Here is a 21,946-nt window from a genome sequence, read left to right as displayed (position 1 = left end):
CCATTGCCCCCTTATAGTTCTGTTCCTCATTTTTAAAAATCAATTTCTCTCTCCTCTCTACTGTGTCTTTTCTCTAGTGGTGGACAAGTTGCAACTCCCTCCCATTGTGCTTCATAATTAACTCAGTTTTCTCAAACCTTCTCTAAGAACGCCTAAAACACTTCAGCATTTTTTTTTACTGAGAGTTCTCTAAAGGCCAGTTCGGATAATACCTCCCTGGCATGCACAATTAGGACCTTTTCCGCTTCTCGCTGACAAACATATAATGCAGTGTGCTGCTCACAGACAAAGGAAGTGTGTGCCTTCAGCCCCAGCAGAGAGCCTGTCTCACAATGAGTGGCAGCAGGGGCTGTTCCATGCTTTCGGAGGTGTGTATAGTTGCTGCTGTGCTGCTACCACCATTATTCCCAATGGTGGCTATGCAGCAGTGATTAAACACACCTTGATGTGTATGCAACAACCACCACTACGGGGACAGGCTTTCAGCTGAGGTGGAAGGCACGTGTACCCATCGCTCTTCCATGGACAGCATGCTGTGCTGTCTGTTAGCCACCGCATCTTGTGTCAATGTAATTTTTTTCTCAGTTTGAAAAAAACAACAACTAGATATGCATATGCTATTTTCAAAAACCATCTATACTGATATCAATATGTTGATTAAATGTGCAGGTCAGACAGGATTACCATTGTCCATCAAGGTCAGTGGTCTGGTAAATGGAGTGTGTGAGGAAAACCCAAAATACTGAAGTAACTTTTGATCCTGGGGTTATATCTTAGCTGAGTAGTTGCCTTGAATGAAAAGGACCGATCTGATCATTTTAAATACTGTACCATGCTTTGAATAGGGGTGCCTCCATGTGTGGGTCCAGGGGTAATTGCCCCCTGTCCTCCTAAAAAGATCTTTCAGACAATGGAAAGTGGAGTGCTCCAGATGTGTCTTGTTTTGACATCCTTCCCATCCCCCTCCCAGTGTATTCGTTTATCGTTTGTGTGTGTTTCATCTGAATGACAGCTGTACACATGCTCCAAATAACAGCTTAAACTACTATATGGAACATGTGTGAGCGGCTATTCAGGTGAACAGCAGACGTACCCTCCCCCGCCCCATGCAATACAGGGAAGCCCTGGGAGGGCTCTGAGACACAGGAACATAGGAAACTGCCATATACTGAGTCAGACCATTGGTCTATCTAGCTCAGTATTGTCTTCACAGACTGGCAGAGGCTTCTCCAGGGTTGCAGGCAGGAATTTCTCTCAGCCCTATCTTGGAGAAGCCAGAGAGGGAACTTGAAACCTTCTGCTCTTCCCAGAGCGGCTTCATCCCCTGAGGGGAATGTCTTCCAGTGCTCACACATCAATTCTCCCATTCAGATGCAACCAGGGCAGACTCTGCTTAGCTATGGGGACAAGTCATGCTTGCTACCACAAGACCAGCTCTTGCAAAAGATGTCTTCATGGGCACACACTCGACACATTGCATAGGCCAAACATCATTTGAACAGGCTTCAAGAAAGCTTGAAATGTGTGGGGTCCTTTGTGATGAGAGCCCCCCCCTTTCAAACTAACTTACCTTTGCAAATACACAAGTTTCCCTCAAGATTTATTGATTCTTAATCAACAAAAAGCAACATTAAAAAAAGTTGTCTAACTTCGTTAGACAAAAACCTATAAAGCCCTAAACGGCTTGGGCCCTGGGTATTTAAGATAATGTCTTCTTTGTTGTGAAACCCACCGCCCATTGAGATCATCAGGAGAGGTCCGTCCGCAGTTGCCACTGGCTCGTCTGGTGGCTGCTCAGGGACGGGCCTTCTCTGCTGCTGCCCCAAAACTTTGGAATGCACTCCCTGCTGAAATAAGAGCCTCCCCAGCTCTGACAACTTTTTAAAAAGTCCTTAAAGATGTATCTATTCACCCAGGCTTTTAATTAAATATTGTTTTAACAGTTTTAACATCATTTTAAAATGTTTTAAAATTTAAATTTTTGTAATGTTTTAAATTTTTCTATATCTGTTTTGTTTTAACTACTTTTTTAAGTTTTCTCTTGTCATTTGTTTTAACTAATGTTTTAACTTTTTGTTTGCTTGTTGTAAACCGCCCAGAGACGTGAGTTTTGGGCAGTATAAAAATATGTTAAATATAACTAACTAACTAACTTACTTACTTACTTACTTTGTGACGGGGAGAAAGGGCTGTTCATGTGAATGGCCCCTATATACACAGTCCAGGTACTAGTTTAAACAAGTATTTGTAGTGTACATCTTAGGGGCTATTTGGATGAGGGAGCTCCTACACACACACACAGTAAAGTGATGCACCAAGAGGGCATTGGGATATCATAATTACTTCTCAGTACATCCTTATCAGAATTACCTGTGCTGGGAGCTGTATCATCTGAACCGGCCCACTGTTGTGTCTTGTTTGGGCTGGTGAGATTGAGTTGACAGTTTGTGAATCTGAGAAAACAATTGTTTCTCCTTCCATCTTATGGGGGGGAGGTCGTGAAATAAAGAAGCACTTCTATTGTCAAAGATAGTGAACAATGGAGAAGAGGATTGTGAGTGTACTTACCTGTGTCTTTGTTGCTACCTTGGATTCCCATTGAACAAGGCATCTGATAAAGCAAATTGGATTCCTTTTCTCCTCACAGGTATTAATACTTGATCACATAAATGTCACTGTTAATTTTTCCTCCTATCTATAAACTAAGGACAAATTGCTAAATGTGTATAGTTAGCTAATTTAAATATATTGTATTGCAGCAGGTACAGTTATTGGATCAGATCAGTTTGATTTAGTATCTACTGTTTGAAAATACAAGAAACATCTTCTAAGACTTAAAATGGATTAGTTAGTTACCATTTGAATGCATGCATGTAACATTTGTTTATTCCCCGAGGCATGGAACAAAAATGTCTGTGTTTTTTGGATGGTAGAATGAATATGAATGTTGGTTTCCACATGTGAAAATGTGTAGTAAATAATTGTCAGCCAGGGGAATTTATTGTTGTCTGTTGAATTTCATAAAAATATTTGAAAGAACATAAAGCATTGTCAGCTTAGAGTTCTAAAATTAGACTGTCCAAATAAGTTTTATTTTGTTTATGTATACAAATTATACTATATATAATGTGTGTGTGTGTCTACACACACACACACACAGAAAATGTATACTGCAGGTACTTTTAATTGAAGAACCTGTTTTAATGGTAGAAAAGCAAACATTGTTAAACTTGGATTGTCATTATGAAGCAAGTGGGGGTAGGTTTTTCAGTTTTATTCTCCCTGTTTTTTGAAACCACAAATCTTAAGTGTTTTTTTCTGCCTGGAGCATGTTTAATAATATCAGACACTTTTGAAAGCAAATGTGTGTAAAGCAGAGCATGTCTCAATAAATCAACTGGACGTTGGATCCCAGCAGTCCCAAAGCACCAATTAATCCCCTAGCACAGGCTGGGAAATAAATAATAGATCAACATTGTTATTTCTCAAATAAAAATTATTGCTGTTTGAGACATTCCATAATTTTGTATAAACTGACAGTGGCTGCCTTATTTGTATGAGAGACTGAGGGATTTCCAACTGATAAGATCAAATCTTTTACTGCTGGAATAGGATGCAAGCTTTCCAACTGATTGGTTGGTAAAAAGCAGCCAGTCTTCTAATTATTTAATTAGGTGATGTCTGTCCAATATTGCTTTCAACCCATGTCTTCCACCCTCAACAGGGTACTCTGAGCAGCTTATATCAATCAATATTAAAAAAAATCAAATCAAATAACTAAGCTCCCAAATGATACAATCTTAACTTCTAAAATGGCAGCTAATTTTCAATATCTTTTCTTTGTGCTCCTGGAGTAGGTTGTTTTTAATGTGTTGGTGAACTGCTGGCCTTTCTTCATGGTTGAAGCTCCTAGCTTATGTTTCATGAAGAGAAAGACAAAGGCAAGGCATTCCCAAGTTGTAAAATCATGGAGTTCTAGAGTTTTTTAGGTGTGTAGTGGTGTGCATGTGCACGCAAGATTAACTGGAACATTTCCATTTCTGAAAAACAGCTTGGAGCTGTCTCTGTATAACACCAAGTTTGCTGACTCACTGAGGCCCAGAACACTTTCAATTATGGCATCCTTTGTTATTTATTCAGATCCTCATATCGCAAGACTGGAGGAAGGGAGGATGTAGCAGTAAGTGATGTGTGTGCAAGTGTGGCAGAGAATATAAACATTAGTATTTGGTTCCAGACATTGCCCTATTTAAAATTGGCAGAGTGCATTTCCCTGTCCTGCAGAGTGCTTCAGGAAATGGAACTTACATAATACAGGGGAGAGACATTTGCTGTGAGGGCAAAACTCATTATCCTTTAAATGAAAGGATAAAGACCATAATGTAGAGAAACAACTTTCTGAAAAGAGAACTTGAAACCTTAATTGTGTGCAGCTGAAGCAGTCCTTTCTGCTATGAATTGTTTTAGTTGGCTCTTCTACTTGGTACCAAAAATAGTTCATAAAATGAATTGTGGAAAAGGTGAGATGAGGGCAACTATATAAGGCTCCAACTGTTATTTGGCTGCTTAAACTTGAGTTCTTAGAAGAACTCAACAGAACTTATTTGAGACTGCCTAACCATTACTATAGCCACCTAATGGCACCGTGGGGAAATGCTTGACTAACAAGCAGAAGGTTGCCGGTTCGATTCCCTGCTGGTACTGTATAGGGCAGCAGCGATATAGGAAGATGCAGAAAGGCATCATCTCATACTGCACGGGAGGAGGCAATGGTAAACCCCTCCTGTACAAAGAAAACCACAGGGCTCTGTGGGCGCCAGGAGTCAAAATCGACTTGATGGCACACTTTACCTTATCTAACCATTATACTGCCACTTAATGTTGCAGTGGGGAAACACTTGACTAACAAGCAGAAGGTTGCTGGTTCGAATAGCTGCTGGTACTATATCAGGCAGCACCAGTATAGGAAGATGCTGAAAGGCATCATCTCATACTGCATGGGAGGAGGCAATGGTAAACCCCTCCTGTATTCTACCAAAAAGAAAACCACAGGGCTCTGTGGGCACCAGGAGTCGAAATTGACTTGATGGCACACTTTACCTTTACCTAACAATTACTACTCAGTGTTCTTAGGCTTTTAATGACTCAACTTTGGAAAAATTGTGACCCAATTGCAGCAACACCTAGAATGTTACAAGTGTAAAAACACACACACACACACCATGAGAAGGCTGTATAGTGTAGAGGTACATAAATATCTTGTCAGAGGCAACTGAGTTATTGTTCGGATGAAGGGATTCTATGCTGGTCTAATATCCTGTGAGCCAATAAGTGACCTTCCCAGACCTTGGGGCCATCACTTATTTTAAAATGAGGATAACTCTTTTCCAAGGAGCTATATATACATAGTGCTTTGGGGATTCCAGTAGCCTGAAACAACTTGTTGGTAGCAATGTATTATGGATTCTAAAAATGGAAAGTCTTGTGCATGTCAGCAACAGAATGACATTTCAACAAATTTATTACTGCAAGCAGGAAGTTGTGTGTTAAAAAGCTTTGGCAATGGAGTCTTGTGATCCTGTTTCTTATCAAGATGAGATTCCAAAGGAAGCTGAAACCAGCAATAGATGCAGGGTCTCTGAATAAAGAGCTGAATTCAGGGATCCGGTTCAGATGATACTGTCTGCTCCCCTGCCCCCAATATGACGGAGGGTGTGAGAACATCTATTCCGTTTCCTCTCCTGGCATGGTGATATACTTGGCATAAGAGTATGTGGGTGGGATGGGTGAGTTTATTTGAACCATGTGATATTAATTGCTACTTCAATACTACATTTAAGCTCTCATTTGAGGGTTAGTTTGGACAAACTGTACCCTGTACAATTACATAAAGTGGAACAGTGCATTGAGAGGGAGAGCAGGATATCTACATTCACACCCCTCATCATTTGGTGAGCAGTGGCAGCAGACAGTATCATCTGAACTATCCCTGATATAATTATAACAGTATAACTATGAACATGATGCCACTTTATATTTGCAGTCCTCTGCACAGAAGTGAAAAAGGAGCATATTCTGGGGCAACATTGAGGAATTCCTCTATGTTGGTAGAAACACTCTTTGCCGTAAAGCATGGCATTACTATCACCAAACTTTAAAAAAGAGAAAAGGTGAGGGGACTCAGGTAGGTGGTACAGATAACATTACACTTAGCCAATAGCCTAGGCTATGGGATTAACATAGTTGGTAAGAAGTCCCATCTATATTAATGAGATGTTACTTGATTCAACCAGACTTTGGGCTATCATAAGCCTCATTCCCTTAGGACCAAGCTAGGCACCTAGAGTACTTCAAACCCAACATTTGTGTATATGTGTGTGTTCTTAAATTCCTATATCAAAACTTTCTCTTGGCCATTTCCCAGTGAATACCATTGCTTTATCAGTCCAGTCACCCTTTACATTGACTTATGTAACTCCCTGCAGAACGTTTTTAGGTTACATGGCCCATAACATGCAGTTACCATCTCTGTTACACGGAATGGCAGGTGTGGGGTTCAGAGTGTCAGTTGGCATGTTGCCTCTTGGAATGGTCAAAAGCATAATAGGAAGGACACAGAAAGGGAATAGCTTTCATTAAACTGACAGCTGAGTACTTCAGCTTATTCTGTCTGTATGTATGGTATTTTTATACTACCGGATATGTACATCTCATTTTAATGTACATTTAAAAAACAATATAAAACAGAGTAAAAACACTTAAAATCCCACAAAATAAAGCAAAAACAGTCTCATAAAAACAAATTAAACAGTTTAAAATTAATTTCAGTTAAAACGTGAAGAAACAGGTGCATCTTGAGGGTCTTCCTAAAATCAAACATAGTAGGAGATACTCTTATTTCAACAGGGAGCATATTCCAAAGCCCTGGGCAGCCACAGAGAAGTCCCGGTCCTGAGTCGCTACCAAACGAGCCAGTGGCAATGGTAACCAAATCTCTCCAGAAGACCTTAAAAGGTGACAGGGTTCATGACAAAGAAGGTGCTCTCTTAAATATCATGGCCCAAGCCGCTGAGGGCTTTATAATAACCTTACTTTAGAGAGCGCCTTCTTCTGCACGATCCCCATTGCACGTTAAGGTCGTCTGAGGAGGTCTGTCTTCAGTTACCACCAACACGTCTGGTGGCGACTCAGAGGTGGGCCTTCTCTGTAGCTGCTTCTGGGCTGTGGAATGCACTCCCAGCAGAAATCCGTAATCTGAGTTCACTATTGACCTTCAAGAGAGCCCTTAAGACCTATCTATTTGTCCTGGCCTTCCAAGGTTTTTAAACTGTTTTTAAACTGTAAAGGTTCAGCCTGGTTTTCCAGGGTTTTAAAAACTGTTTTTTAAATTGTTTTAGTAATGGTTTTGTGTTTTATAGTTTTCAATTTTAATTGTTAATTGATTTTAGTTTTGTTTTCATGTAAACCGCCCTGAGCCAGTTTGGAAGGGCAGCATAGAAATCAAATAAATAAATAAAAAATAACAAATAACCAGCACTTTTTATGTCTCTCAGAAACTCAACAGCAGCCAGTGCAGCTCTTTTAAAATTGGTGTTATATGGTCTCTTCAGTCCCAGAGACCAGTCAGGCTGCTGCATTCTGTACCAATGGTAGTTTCCAGAGTACGCACAGAGGCAGACCCACGTAGAGTGCATTACAGTAGTCAAGACTGGAGATTAGCAGCATATACACCGCTGTTTTAAGGCTATTTAACTCCAGAAATGGGCGTAGCTGATCTATCAGCCAAAGCTGATAAATAGCGTTCCTGGCCACTGCCTCAATCTGAGAAACCAAAGAGAGTTTTGGATCAGGAGCACTCCCAAACTACTTGATCTTTCAGAGAAGTGTAACCCCATCCAGAACAGGCAGATCTGAACCATATCTCGGGGTCCTGTCAGTACCTCCTGTCAGGCACAGTCAGTACCTCCCAGCTTATTTGGATCCAACTTCAGTTTAGCATCCCCCATCCAGCCCATTACTGCCTCTAGGCAGGCGTTTAGGGAAGTTATGCCATTTCCTGATGAGGTTGACATGGAGAAAGTTCTGGGTGTCATCAGCATGTTGTTAACACTGTTCACCAGACTACTTGATGATCTCTCCCAGTGGTTTCATTTAGATGTTAAAGAGAATTGGAGACAGTATGGAGCCTTGTGGAACTTCATACTTTAGTTCTCGCTTTGCAGAGCAGCAGTCTCCAAGCAACACCATCTGGAATCTACCAGAGAGGTAGGAACGGAACCACTGTAAAACATTGCCACCCATCATACCCTCCTCCAGTGATCTAGAAGGATATCATGGTTGATGGTATCCAGAGCCGCTGAGAGATCCAAAAGGATCAGCAGAGTCACACTCCCTCTGTTGATAGCCAACCATCAGGTCGACCAAGGCAGTCTCAACCCCATAGCCCACTCAAAAGCTGGTTTGAAATGGGAGTAGATTATCTGTATCACTCAAAACTGCCTGGAGCTGAGGCCACCACCCACTCAGTCACCTTGCCCAACCATGGAGGATTAGAAATGGGTTTATAATTGGCTAATTCCCAGGGATCCAATGCAGGTTTCTTCAAATAAGGTCTAATTGTCACCTCCTGAAAGCAAGGAGTCTTCCTGCCCTCCCTCAGAGAAGTATTTATAATATTTAAAAGTCCTTCTCTGATAATACGATTACCAGATGAGATAAGCTAAGCTGGGCAAGGGTCAAGAGAACAGATTGTAGGACGTGCAGTCCAAAGCAGTTTGTCCACATCCTCAGGAGTCACAAACTGAAAGTGATCCAATCTAATCCTAAAAGGGGAGTTGCTGGACACTTCCACAAAAGTCTCTGCAGTATATGTGGAATCTAGTTCGGCTCGCATTCGGAAATTTTATCTGCAAAAAAAGTCATTGAAGATGTCGCAGCGAGTGACTATTGGTTCCAAGTTCAAATTCAATGGAGAGGGGACATATATTAGCTAGCCCCTTCACTACTCTAGACAACTCAGCTGGATGTGAATTTGCAGAAGCAATGTGGGCAGAAAAGAACTGCTTTTTTGCCGCCCACACTGCCAGAACATAGATCTACAAATGTGCTGTGTGTTGCTCCCTGTCAGATTCATGCAGTCTTCCTCCACTTGCGCTCTAGTCATCTACCTTGCTGCTTCAGCTCCTGTAGTTCTTCCGAGTACCACTGGGCTGACTTTGAAGAAGGTCGGAGAGGATGCTAAGGAGCGATTGTGTCTACTGTTCTAGTTAATTCATTATTCCATTTTCCACCAGGGCGTCAACAGAATCACTAGCAGAGCCAATTCTAAACCCTTCCAAGGCATCTCGGAATCCTATTGAATTCACTAACCTTCTTGGGTAGACCAACCTAATAGATCCTTCATCCCTGTAGAGGTGGGTTTTGGTTGCAAGTCCTACCTTAACCAGATGTTGATCCATCCATTACAATGGGGAGATGACAGCAGTCCCCACCCATGGAACACCACCCCAATCAGAACAAAATACCAAATTGAGTGTGTGACCAGCATCATGCGTTGGTCCAGAAACCAATTGGGATAGGCCCATAGTTGTCATGGCTGCTATGAACTCCTGAGACACTCCTGACAACCTGGTCCCAAAATGAACATTGAAGTCCCCCACCAACAACAAGTTGGGCTACTCCAATGCCAACTCCTCAACCAGGTCCGTCAGCTCAGTTAGGGTCTCAATTGGGCAGCAGATGATCAGTACACCATCAGAAATCCAAGTCTATCCTTGATCCTTAGATGATGCTTTTGATATCATTTTTATAGATTTATCTCTAACTTTTTATCTAACATTGGGGTCTGCTGGGCAGTTTACAGTAACTTTGACCAGAAGGCTCAGCACTAATTGCCAAAGTGTTTTGATATTTCCTTGGAACCACTTGATGACCAGTTCACTGTAGGTTTTCTAGGAGATCACTTTATAGACTTTTAGCCTGCATGCCACCTCTTTCTACTCAAGGAGCAGAATCTTCAGAATGCTTGTCACCTTAAAACAAAAAACAAATCTACCACTGAATTCTAGGATTTGGGGATTGAGCCAGAAGGCAGTCGTGGAGCCATTGGCTGACACACACACTAATGTGCAAGCCAAAAAACATTTTCTACACACAATAGGAGATGGACAATTTCCATGTGTTTTGCATAGCTCCATTTATTTGTGGTTTCAAGCTCCATTCTTTTCTAGGACTGTGATGTTAGTGTGGCTTACCACAAAAGTAGAGCCAGGTGAAAATCTTGGCAGTAATGCCTTGTTGGTCCTCTTGTGTAGGAGGAGATCTGAAAGTAGTCTGACCAGATGAAGAACTTTTTATTTCTTGCTCTAGATTAAGGAGGAGCTACCTCTGATCATTTGTGTGTTCTAGTTCTCAACTAGAGAAATAACAGGGCAAATTGTGTGGCCTGTAGTTTACTGAGCTGAGACATGAGCTGGCAGGAACAAGAGGGAGTGTGGAATGGGCAATTCCATAAATATAGGTTGCCAGAAACATTGGAGGTTTCTTGCCAAAGGCTGCTATGACTGTGTAATACAGCTTTCTTGCTTCTGGTGAATTCTGCATTGCATAACCTAATGGGGAGCAAAGCTTATCCCTTGCCACATCTTTTTTTTTAAACTGTTGTGTACATGTCTAGAATTGAAATGCATTTTAATGTGTGTAGCAGCTTGTATTGCTCTTTATTAGTGCTTAATAGATAATGAGATGGCCCCCGAAGTTGCATTTATTCAACACTAATAAAAAGAAGCACAAGCTGCTATGTAAACCACAATGTGTTTCCATTCTAGATGTGTACAGAACAGCCAGTCTTACCATAAGCTAGTCCAAATGGTGTATATGTTAGCATAACTGTTTAAAATGTTGAAGAATTGAAGTGGTTGTTAACATTTCTGTCTGTCTTCAATGAATTTGTGATCTCCGATTGGAATACTGGCCAGTTGACCAGTCAGTTATTGTCAATTATCCAAGGTCACATATCCCATGATATCAAGAATGCCCTTGGGTAACTGGCAGCCTACTTTTCTTTTAATTGCAGCTAGGGGTCATCTGAAAGCAATGATGAGAGAGGGCCCCTTGCTTCCCAGCCCTGCAGACATTAGGTTTACACACAGTTTGTTTAAGGCAGGGCTGCTCAACTTCGGCCCTCCTGCAGATGTTAGCCTACAATTCCCATAATCCCTGGCTATTAGCCACTGTGGCTGGGGATTATGTGAGTTGTAGTTCAAAAACAGCTGGGGGGCCTAAGTTGAGCAGGCCTGGTTTAAGGGTATGCACCCCTGCCATTCTCTTCAAATATCTCATCTTTATCCTCCCAATTAAACTGTGTGCCCTAGCTTCTCAGATTGGCCAAGTTATTAATGGTATCTCTCTTAGCTGTTGATATTTCTTACCAGGAGGAAGAATAAAGAAAAAGCACAAATACAAAGCCATTATCATGGCACAGGTTAAAAGTGCTGAGGAATTGAGGCTATCACGAAGTCTTAAGGATCTCCATATAACCTTGCATAGTGCCCTATAGAGCTTTTGGGAGAGATTGGACTCTGAAGTCTAAGATAGTAGCATTTGAAATCAGTACAACTCTCGATTGTTACTGCCCTAATGAATTAATTCTTTAAATACCGTACAGTTTCTTAATTATATCTAATATTTGACTATCAGTTGACAAGCATGGTGTGGTTGGGGTAGAAGAGCTTAACCATATTGCATTCACATGTATTCTGAAGCCTTGCTTTTGGAATCCACATTGTGTTGTCAGTTCCTCACATTGTCTCCTTTCCCATTTTTTAATTCCCTAGTAATTGTTTCAGTAGTATGTACTGATATGCTCATTTATCACTGAGACTATTATTAATGAATGCTGTGCTGTTTCATTATGTTGCCATGGTAGCTTGGGGGTGGGGGAGTTATCACTTTCCAGATGGAAATCTTTATTTATTTGTAGTATAGTTGTTTGAACATTCCTCTAAATCATGTGTGCACAAATACATCTGTAGATATTGATACACTTTTAAAAACTGATTAAAAAAATTCTTTTACTAATCATTGTTTGTGTAAGGCTATTTATACCTTCTATTTTATGCAGTGGATTTGGAAAGGTACATTGTGTATGCAGTCATAATATGTCTGGCTTTTCTTTGCATCTTTGTTGCTATTCTGTCCTTGTTTCCTTTGTGTGTCTTTGCCACTGTTTTGTTGCTGATGGTGGCAAAGCACATTCCACAAAGTTTTTCCTTGCTTCCTTTTTTCTTGTGTTAAAATTATTCTAGATGTGCCTCTCTTGTATAAAAGATTCTGTTATCTGTTCATAGGGAAATGTCTGTGTTTTACTCAGCAGTCAGTTAAGCAGAGCAAGAAGTTCTCCTTCTTTAAAAACAGCAACATAATATTGCTTGTTACCTGGAACATTTGTGCAAAATATAATAAATAATAATATTTAGCATGTATGTGTAGTAGACAGTTCAAAGCACTTCACATGCACTTCACATGTTATGTCCACTTAACAGTACAGGTAAACCTTGTTATACACAGAACCACTATTTGCAGTTTCACATATCCATGCGAAATAGAACCCCTTATTTGCAGATACGAAAGGGATACCATATCCATGGTTCCTAGAAGGCTGGGAGTGATCTTGGGGGTCATTTCTGACCCCCATTTTGTCCACAGGACAATTTTGTGGCTCATTTTGTTTTAAAAAAATTTGGAAAAAATCCATGACTTTTGGAGACCATTTGGGACTTTGGGTGGGGCCATTGCTGGATGCCAGGAGACCTGTGGAGCACAGTAGAGCACTTTATTTGGTCTGTTTCCCCCTTTTTAAAAAAGTGTTAACCACAGTTTTGAAGGGTCCAGTGACAACCCCTGTGATCCCATACCCAATGCCTCATTATCTGTGGTTTTGTTTATCCGCTGTGATCTATGGGAATGGAACCCCATGGATAATAAGGTCCACCTGGTAAAGCTAAAACAGTTCTTAATGTAACAGAGTCATTACAAACTTACAAAAACCAAGTTATGTGTTAAAATTTAATTTCATTATTTTACAAGTGGTCAATTTTATGTATAGTTAGCAATGTTATGTTAATAAAATACATGTGAATTATTTTCAAGAGTTTGATAGCTTTTGGGCTTTGATTATGAAGCCCTGTGGATTGCTTAATCACAAATTCTGTTCAAAATGAAATTAAACCAATAACACATACAGGAAAAGTAACTTTTAGAATGTGTTTGATTAGAGAGCTGTGTGTGTGTGTGTGTGTGTGTGTGTGTGTGTGTGTGTGTGTGTTGGTCGGGTTTGTAAACAAGAAGCTCTCATTTCTGCCTTTTGATTCTATGATTCTGAAGAGAAAATAGAACACCACTTTCACAAGGGCATTCTTGTGTATTGATGTAATATTTGACTATTTTCAGATATTTTTGAGTAGGCACTCAGTTGACCATATTTGACTGGTGTCCCAGTCCTAATTTCAATAAAAGTATCAATTATAGAATAGGAAGTTGCACAAAATCAATTCCAGACATTGTGATATGAACAAATGTAATGTTATCCTACATAGTACATATTCAAATAAGGAATGCATTTTGATTCATAGTACTATACTAAGATAGAGATAAAGTATCTGTAAAATCATTTTCAGTTGTACAGTATTTAACTTAGTTTTGGCAGGAATTGTAACAAAATGGTGTTATTCTGAATCCTTATCTAAATTTTAGGGTCACACTGCACATGGTGTTAACAGAAAACAGAATGTTGACCAGGGCCTTAGTCTGATCCAGCAGAACAGTTCTTTTCTAAATGAATATGTTATGTTAAAAGTTTTATGTTGAATCAAAACTGCAGCCTGTAAGAAAAACCTGTGCATTACACATATTCTCTTCTCACATATTTTCATTTCACATATGACAGATCTTTAATATTGGAGCAGTTTCAAATAGGCAGCTACCCCTACCCCCATTGATATCCAAGATGGTACAGTTTGTACCCTGTAAGTAACTGAATATCTGCATTGATGCTAAGACTGCATTAGATAGTAAACTGAGGCTTGCCATTGCATGATGATGTTCTTGTTGAATTGAACATGCACTTGTGGTCTCCTGTACTTGTTAATCCCACCAACAGGAAAGTCAGAACAGCACAGCAATGTTTTAATATATGGTTTGGCCTAGTGATGTTTGGTTGAATTATTGGAGCAGTCTCCCGTAGTGAATGTCAGCATTTGACTGAAAATAATAGTTGTTGGTGGTCTCTCCTAAAAACCCAGTTCTTGATTCTGAAGGGCACTAGGCCACTTCCAAGACAGATATTTTATTGCTGCTATGATTCATCTTATACTGCTGTAGGGTCATAATTAGTCAGATATTCCTCTTAACAGTGACAGTCAAATTACCTAGAAGATACTTGTGTTTTCTCAGCGGAGAGCTCAGATATTTTAGCCTCCCTCTGGCAAGTGATTCTTTATATTGACAACATATTATTTTAAACTTATTTTTTTCTAGCATGACAATCAAAAATCTCCTACATCGCAATCCCTTAATTGTCATTACGTTATGATTGTACTGTCCTGCATCAAACATTATTGACTGATATCTTCTTATAGGTTCAAGAGATTTCTGGTATAACAATAATCTCTTGAACCTATGAGAAGATATCAGTCAAAAATATTTGATGCAGGACAGTACAATCATAATGTAATGACAATTAAGGGATTGTGCTGTAGGAGCACAATTCCCCCACCACCCTTTTGTCATAATGTTTTTCCACTATGAGTCCTGCTTAACACAAATCTGGGGGAAACATGAAGAGGAGATTCATTTCATGAGTAACAGCAGAGATTCTAAAGAATGGTTTTGAATCAGCAGGAATCAGTCTGTAGCACTACCATGGCAAAACAGTATTTGTTTACCATCTTAGGAACTATATTAAGTGCAAAGGTAGTTTCTAAATAAATGGGGGTGGGGGAAATAAACAAAGATGGGAAAATAGTGACTGTATAGTCAAATCACCGCAATGTTCTGTTTTGTAAGTTCATTCATTCAGTTTGTATATGGCCCTTCCCAAAGTGGCTCAGGGAAGTTTCCATTAAAATAAACAACACATAATAAAATAATTAAAAAAATTTTAAAAAAATAAACAAGATTAAAACTAATTTAAAGTAAAGCTAGATATTACAAGCCAGGCTTAAAAGATGGGACTTTAAGGCTCTCCTGGAGGCCTCCAAGAAAGATAAACCTCTATCTATGGGGAGTGTGTTACACAGCTCGGGGCAACAACTGAGAAGGCCCAATCCCAGGTCTCCACCAGATGACTGCTGGCACCTGAAGACGGACCCCTCCTGATGATCTTAATGAGTGGTGGGGATCTTGTAGAGAAAGGCGCTCTCTCAGGTAACCCATTCAGGGCTTTAAAGGTAATAACCAGCACTTTGTATTTTGCCCAGAAATATATCAACCACCAGTGCAACTGTTTTAAAACAGGCATAATGTGGTCTCTCCAGGATACTGCAGAGACCAATCTGGCTGCCACATTTTGGACTAATTGAAGTTTCCAAACTTCGTACAAAGAGCACATTGCAGTAGTCCCACTTGGAGTAGTCCCACTTGGAGGTTACCACTGTTTTCAGGTCTTTCTCTTCAAGGAATGGGCAGAGTTGTAGAATCAATTGCAGCTGATAAAAAGCACTCCTGTCTACAACCTCAACCTGAGGCACCCAGGTCCAAGAGCATTCCCAAGCTACAAACCTGTTCTTTCTGGGGTAATATAACCTCAGGCAACTCCTAAGTTCTCAAATGCTTCTTTATGAAGACTGACAAAGCCCAGGCCTAGGGCAGACATGAAAATATCTTAGTCCATCAAAATCATTCACCTGTCTTATTGCATCGATCATGTCATACCTTTGTTTATTCACTGGCTTCCTGTCCATTCATTCATTCAGCACAAGCTCCTTCTTACCTTCAAAGCCCTCCATGGCCTTGCCTCTCTCTCTACCCCTCAGTTCCCATATCCTGTTACACACCTGCTCATTTTCACATTGCCACCACCATCACTAGCCATTGAAAGATCTTCTTCCTCCAGTGGCTCCCTCCTTTCTACCTTTTTGCCTAGAAGCCCTGTATAATGCTTCTTTCTGATTTCCTTCAAATCCCTTCTTAAAACACATCTTTTCTGTTAAGCCTTTAGCCCAATGCCTTGGTCTCTATTCCTTCTGTAACAGTGCTCCCCCTCCTGCCCCATGGAGACGTTGAGAACAAATTTAGGCAGGTAGGAAAAAAGCCATTTGAGGGCAGGATTACAGAGACCTAAGGACCAGAGGGAGTCAAATCAGAGAGAGTGATAAACTGCAACGGTCTGTCTAATATGTCTGATAATAAGCTCAAGCTCAATATGTCCAAGACCAAATTTCTCATTTTTCTGCCTAAGCCCGTTGCATATTCTTTCCCATTTTGTCCTGCCTCCATTCCCCTTCCATTCCTCAGTTGCCTTCTTTATATCAGTATACAGATTGAAAGTCCCTTAGAGCAGGGACCTGACCTCTAATTCATTCTAGAGTGTCATGTATCTGAATGGTTGATACTAATATGAGCCAATTCTGGACCCCAAACTTCTGCATCTGGCACAAATGTATTTCAGGACAGCTTCGGACGTTACAGTATGAATGGGTGCACTTGAAAGACAGTGCATGTTTGAAGCACATCAGAATGAGCCTTAGCTAATGGCAATCTCCTCTCCCTTATTAACATGGGGTAGAATCTATTGGGAAGTTCTCTTGTCCAAACTTTATTGAAATTAATGGGGCTAATATCAAATCTGTTAGTCTCCCAATCTGCTGCCCTTTATAGTGCCTGAAATCCACCACCTTAGCTTGCTTTGTGGTAGGGCTATCTCTATAATACATGCAGGTTTTCTTCTCCCACCCCTCATGTGCTGCAGAGCTGCTATTGTCCCAGTTCTCTGGTGCATATTTCCATGGTGCATTTGGAAGATGTGTGTACATTAAAAGTGTTTTGAAGGGTTCAGTCTGTAACATGTACACAAATATAAAGTGATACTTGGTTCTTTGTAGAACCTCTTGCAACCCAATTCTATGCATGTAACAAGTAATATATATATTTTTTACAATTCAGAAATGCATACTGCTGAAATCAGTGAAACTTATTCCAAATAAATGTGCATAAAATTGCTGTATTAACATACAGTTTCATCTACAAGCCATGTTATAGTTGACTGTTGCTTCCAAGAGCTGTTCCTAGACTGTAGGGTGGATGCGCAGGAGAAGAGGCTGTCATTGGATAGCTATCTACAAATGTCTGTAGACTCTCTGTTGCTTTTTTAAAAAAAGCCACCTGCTGTTTCATTTGAGCTCTAGATTCTGTAACTTTTCTGACATATGTCTCTTCCCCCGCCCCCCTCTAAATCCTCAGATGAGTATAGGATCAAACCTGTGGAAGAAGTCAAATACATGAAAAACGGGGGAGAAGATGATCAGAAAATAGCTGCCAGAAACCAGGAAAACTTGGTAAGGGTTTGAACATTACTTATTTAACAACCTGGAAACAGTCCTGTGTCTGTAATGAAATATAAAGCATGTAGAACACTTAGTGTGCTGGAGAAGAGCTTTCTTGAAAATGCTGGAACTATTTATAGCTCACACAGAAAGTGCAAAATGCTGCCTTCTCCTGCTTGTCTTTATGAATTATCCCACCCTTAATATCATGAAGTATGCTCCCGTAGAATGGGCATATTTGTATTAATCCCCTTTGCAAGTGGTAATACTGTTTGGCTCCTGATGAATGCGTTTGTACCCAAAGGAGCTGTTAGCAACAAAATAATTTACTGCCTTTAGAGAAGGGAACTACCTATATCTATATCTAATGTGCTTACAACAGAGAATTTGCAGGAATCAATGTTTAATAATTTGTTTGTAGATGAGTGTTAATTTCTTGTTTATGTTTTGTGTTGTTTTCTTGTTTTATCCTTACATATTGTCAGGGCTCTGTAGCCCTATTTGGTCGTTAGTTTTAAAAGGCTGTACGAGAGTACAACCATCCAGAAGCGTGCTGGAAGTCCCACCTTGCACATCACACACCCCCTCTCATGTGCCTCTCATGGTTCCAAGGGTGTTCAACTGAAGAGGTGAATGCTGCAACCATGATGGCAGGCATTTCTGTGACTGGAAGGTTGAGATGTCCAGGAGACTGTACTTGCATACAGCCTTTTTAAACAAATGTGTGAATAGGGCTTGCATATGTGCTATAGTTTTGCAGCAGAGCAGAAAAAGTGCAGAGAGCTTTTTGACAAGCACTGCTTTTAGTTTTAAAAATCAAAGCAAATTTCTAGTCCTTAGTATGACTGCAAAGTGTGGTCAGTGCTTGCTGAAATCTTGGATGTCAAAGAGGTGACGAAAATAAATTTTTGAGTGATTGGGAATGGAATTTCAAGTGTCCTGTGTAATTTCTTGTCCCATCTTTAGTGATGAGGTAAAATAAATTATGCCACATTATTCAGCTTTACTTGATAGTTTGAACACAGAAACTAGTTTTTGTTTAGTATGGCATATACATAGACCTCCATATAACTTCAGCATTATTTCTTTTTGTTTTTCCATGGTAATGTCTCTGAGGATAGATCTGCATTACAAATTTATGATTGTTTTATAGCTATCTTGACAGGTCTGGCTACCACTAAAGGATCTTGGGAATTATAGTTTGGTAACAGTGCCAAGCACTTTCCCTTACATATCCGCCCTTAGCCCCCTCACAGAACCCAGAATGCCTGGCTTAAATTATTAAACCAGTTTAAATGTGTGGTGTGGATGCTAGTATCTTAAGGATCTTAACAGGGAAGAATATCTAGTTGAGCATTTACTGCATTTCTCTAAGCTCTTCCTCAGAGTTTAATTTGAGCTAGGGATTAGCCGTGCTTAGTTCCAGAATTATTTTCAATGTGAGGACTTGTGACGTAATAACAAAGTTTTCCATACTAGTTATGTGTAAGGAGAAATAACATTAATCCCTTTACAATAATTATAAATAAAATATTTTGATCCTTTAAGTCAATGCTTATCTAACTATCTGCCTTCATGGGAACACTTCCACATCAATGTGTCTGTCATGCAAAACCTGTGCATTGCAAAAGATCCTGTGGCACATTCAAGGTTGCGCACTTGCGTTGTGTGAGTCACTAACAAGGTCTGCCGGGCCCAGGGGTGTTGTGAGGCTGGGCTGGGTCTTCGGCCTGGTATTTCTCTGGCTCCTGACCCCCAGGTGCCCCCCTCCCCGGGCATCGACACACTTGCACCATTGCACAGCAACTTGCAGAACCCAGTGTGTGAGTAGCTTCATCTGCAGTTCCCTGGCCCTGCCCATCTCACTGGTGCAGTGCGTGCTGCTTGGCTCACCATCAGGTGGCTGAAATTCACCTGCTCTGACTATTCCACCCCAGCCGGAACATGGATTGTGGGCAGCTGGCTGACTCGCTGCAAACTCTGTTGCTCAGCCCCCTGCACTGGCCCCAGCGCCTCTCCAAAAAGGCCTCTCTGTGGGCGCACAGGCGGTGGTAGCGTTGCCTGGAAGGGCAGGAGCCTAGGAGTGTAGTGGTGTAGCCAGTGAGATGAGTCAAGTAGGACAGGCTGCCTCTCTCCCTCCTGCCATGCACCTCGGGGTACTGCGGATGCTTTAGTGCACGACTGCTTCCTTCCTTGTAGCCTGACTGGCCCCAGGAGTTTGCAGCAGCAGCAGGTGTGTGCCTCTCTCCGGGCTCCTTCACTCCTCTCACTGGCACTGCGGCTTCAGCTGGCAAGATGCCGGGGAGGCTGCAGTGCTGGCATGGACCATATGCAAGGGGGTTCAGAGCAAGGACCCCTTCCCAGCTCCTGTCCACAAAGTCTGGCTTGGTGGTACTTAGGGCAGTGGAGAGGCTCTGGCCCTCCCCCATCCTTCTCACCCTGCAGAAATAGCTGACTGACCGGCAGGATTGCACCAGGTCAAGCGTCACCTCAGTGCAGAGGAAGAGGGAGAGAGAGTGGACAGCTGCATCCTGCATTGGTTGGATTTCTGCTTGTCAGAGGCTGGCGGCAAATTTAAGGGATGGCAGTGCCTTGATCTCCCACAGTGTTTTACCAGGAGTAAAAAGGAAACTGCTCCCAAAAAAGGAAATAAATGGGAGGGGGAACCAGAGGGGGAGGGAGAGAGCGAGTGCAGAGGAGTGGAGGTAGGGGAAATGCAGGGAACTTCTTGAGATTGCAATTTTTAATCAAAGGTATATTCCCTCTGAACATGGGGTATCTACCTAGCCATCATGACTAAGAGCTAGTGATCAGACACATTCCTCTGTGAATGTCTAATGCTTTTTAATGCCATCTAAATGGTGCTAAGTTCGAGTGTGTGTCCTTTTGGGATAGGCCTGTCCGTAAGGGAGTTCTTATAGTATTATGTTTAAAACTTAAGCTTCTTTGTGCATTTTGCCGATGAAATGTTTGAAAGTCAGACCACTGGTCTGTTGCATTCAGTACTGTCTGTGTTTGCACAGACTGGTAGTGGAAGAGTGGGATATAAGTATAAAAATAAATAAAAATAAAGGGTCTTTCCTAGCCATACCTGGCGATGTCTCTTGTGTTTCCTTGACCAGCTCTGTGCAATGGGGACGTCTAGGTCAGTGTGAATAACCACATGAGGTACAACCTCTGTAGGATTAGGAAACTGTCCTTGACCTCTTGTAATAGAAGCCCCCCAAATTACTGCATTTATTGGTGTGGCCATGGGGTGTGTTCATAGGGGATGCAGCTGTTGGTGTGGGCACAGCTATGGGGTGTGGCTGTAAGGGTGGGCTTGACTATGGGGGCTGTCATGGAGAGTGTCTGCACTTCTGGATTTGCTACTGCACACACTGGCTACTGCTGCTACACACGGATCATTATCATCCTGTGTTAAAGTGTTTTTGCTGTGGCTGACTGAATATTGTAGTGATAGGCTTGGCATGAAAGGCTTGAGAAATGGTTAAAGGACCCTATTTCAGAGCCTTTGTAGGATGGGTATGCATTAAAATTATGCTTTTGCTGTTGGGGTTGTTGTTTGTTAGCTCTGCTGGTTGTGTGTGTTTGAAAGACATGTTTGAGCTGGATTTAGTGTCAGTCCAAGAGGCAAGCCCACAGATTTTGGCCATCGGTACCATCTCAGGGATAAATGCACATGGTGATTTTTGGTAACATCTATCCCACTAGAAATGGGAAACAGAGCTTTCTGTGTGTTAATAGCTCCTTCTTTTTTCCTACCCCTGATCAATTAGGGTCAAATTACGGTTATTTTTGCGCAAAAGGAAAGGTTAGCATCAGGATTAGGAGAACAATGAACAAATTGTTTCGTTCTCTCCATGGAGTAATCTTTGGAGGACATTCCTGCCAGTTTTCATTTCCATTTCCCCGACAACATCAGTACAATTTTATAATGGTTTTTGTGTTTTTAAAACACCATTACAAATTTGGCTGCTGATACACTGAAAGCTGAAAGTGTTGCAATGCCATCATCTATTTTCCATCTCTAGGGCTATAGACCTTGTAAAAAAATGATTATGAGCACCCCACCCCCTCCGATGGTACCAACCACACCAGGTTACTCATGTACTAAGTTGGATATTACAATGTTTTGCAAATATGGGTCATAGGTCTCTTCAAAGAAAGGTTTGTCTGGGTTGGAAAGGAAATGGTTCTAACAGTAATCAGAGTGGATATTTCAGGAGGTTTGAAACGAACATCCTGACGCCAGTGAGAGAGACAAATTCCGTACTAGAGGTTATTAGGGATAGGGTTGAAAATAAGGTAAGTATTGTAACAGTTTTCTGCACATTGGTGGTGTGGCTGCACTTGGAATATTGCATACAATTCTGGTTGCCCCATCTCAAAATAGATTTGATAGA

At 41.1% G+C, this 21,946-nt stretch overlaps 1 protein-coding gene across 6 annotated transcripts in view; it reads left to right on the top strand.

Moving 5' to 3' along the window:
- Positions 1–21,946, top strand: part of C4H1orf21 (chromosome 4 C1orf21 homolog) — a 207,135-nt gene that overhangs the window by 99,214 nt on the left and 85,975 nt on the right. For all 6 annotated transcript variants that reach the window (XM_053246629.1, XM_053246633.1, XM_053246634.1 and 3 more), the window contains exon 3: positions 17,458–17,552. In XM_053246629.1, the coding sequence (XP_053102604.1) occupies positions 17,458–17,552 (95 nt within the window). The remainder of the gene's footprint in view (positions 1–17,457; positions 17,553–21,946) is intronic.

Source organism: Hemicordylus capensis, chromosome 4 (assembly GCF_027244095.1).
Source record: "Hemicordylus capensis ecotype Gifberg chromosome 4, rHemCap1.1.pri, whole genome shotgun sequence".
NCBI lineage: Eukaryota > Metazoa > Chordata > Lepidosauria > Squamata > Cordylidae > Hemicordylus > Hemicordylus capensis.
Note: the sequence above shows the minus strand (reverse complement) of the source record. Positions and strands in the feature narration are given on the sequence as shown.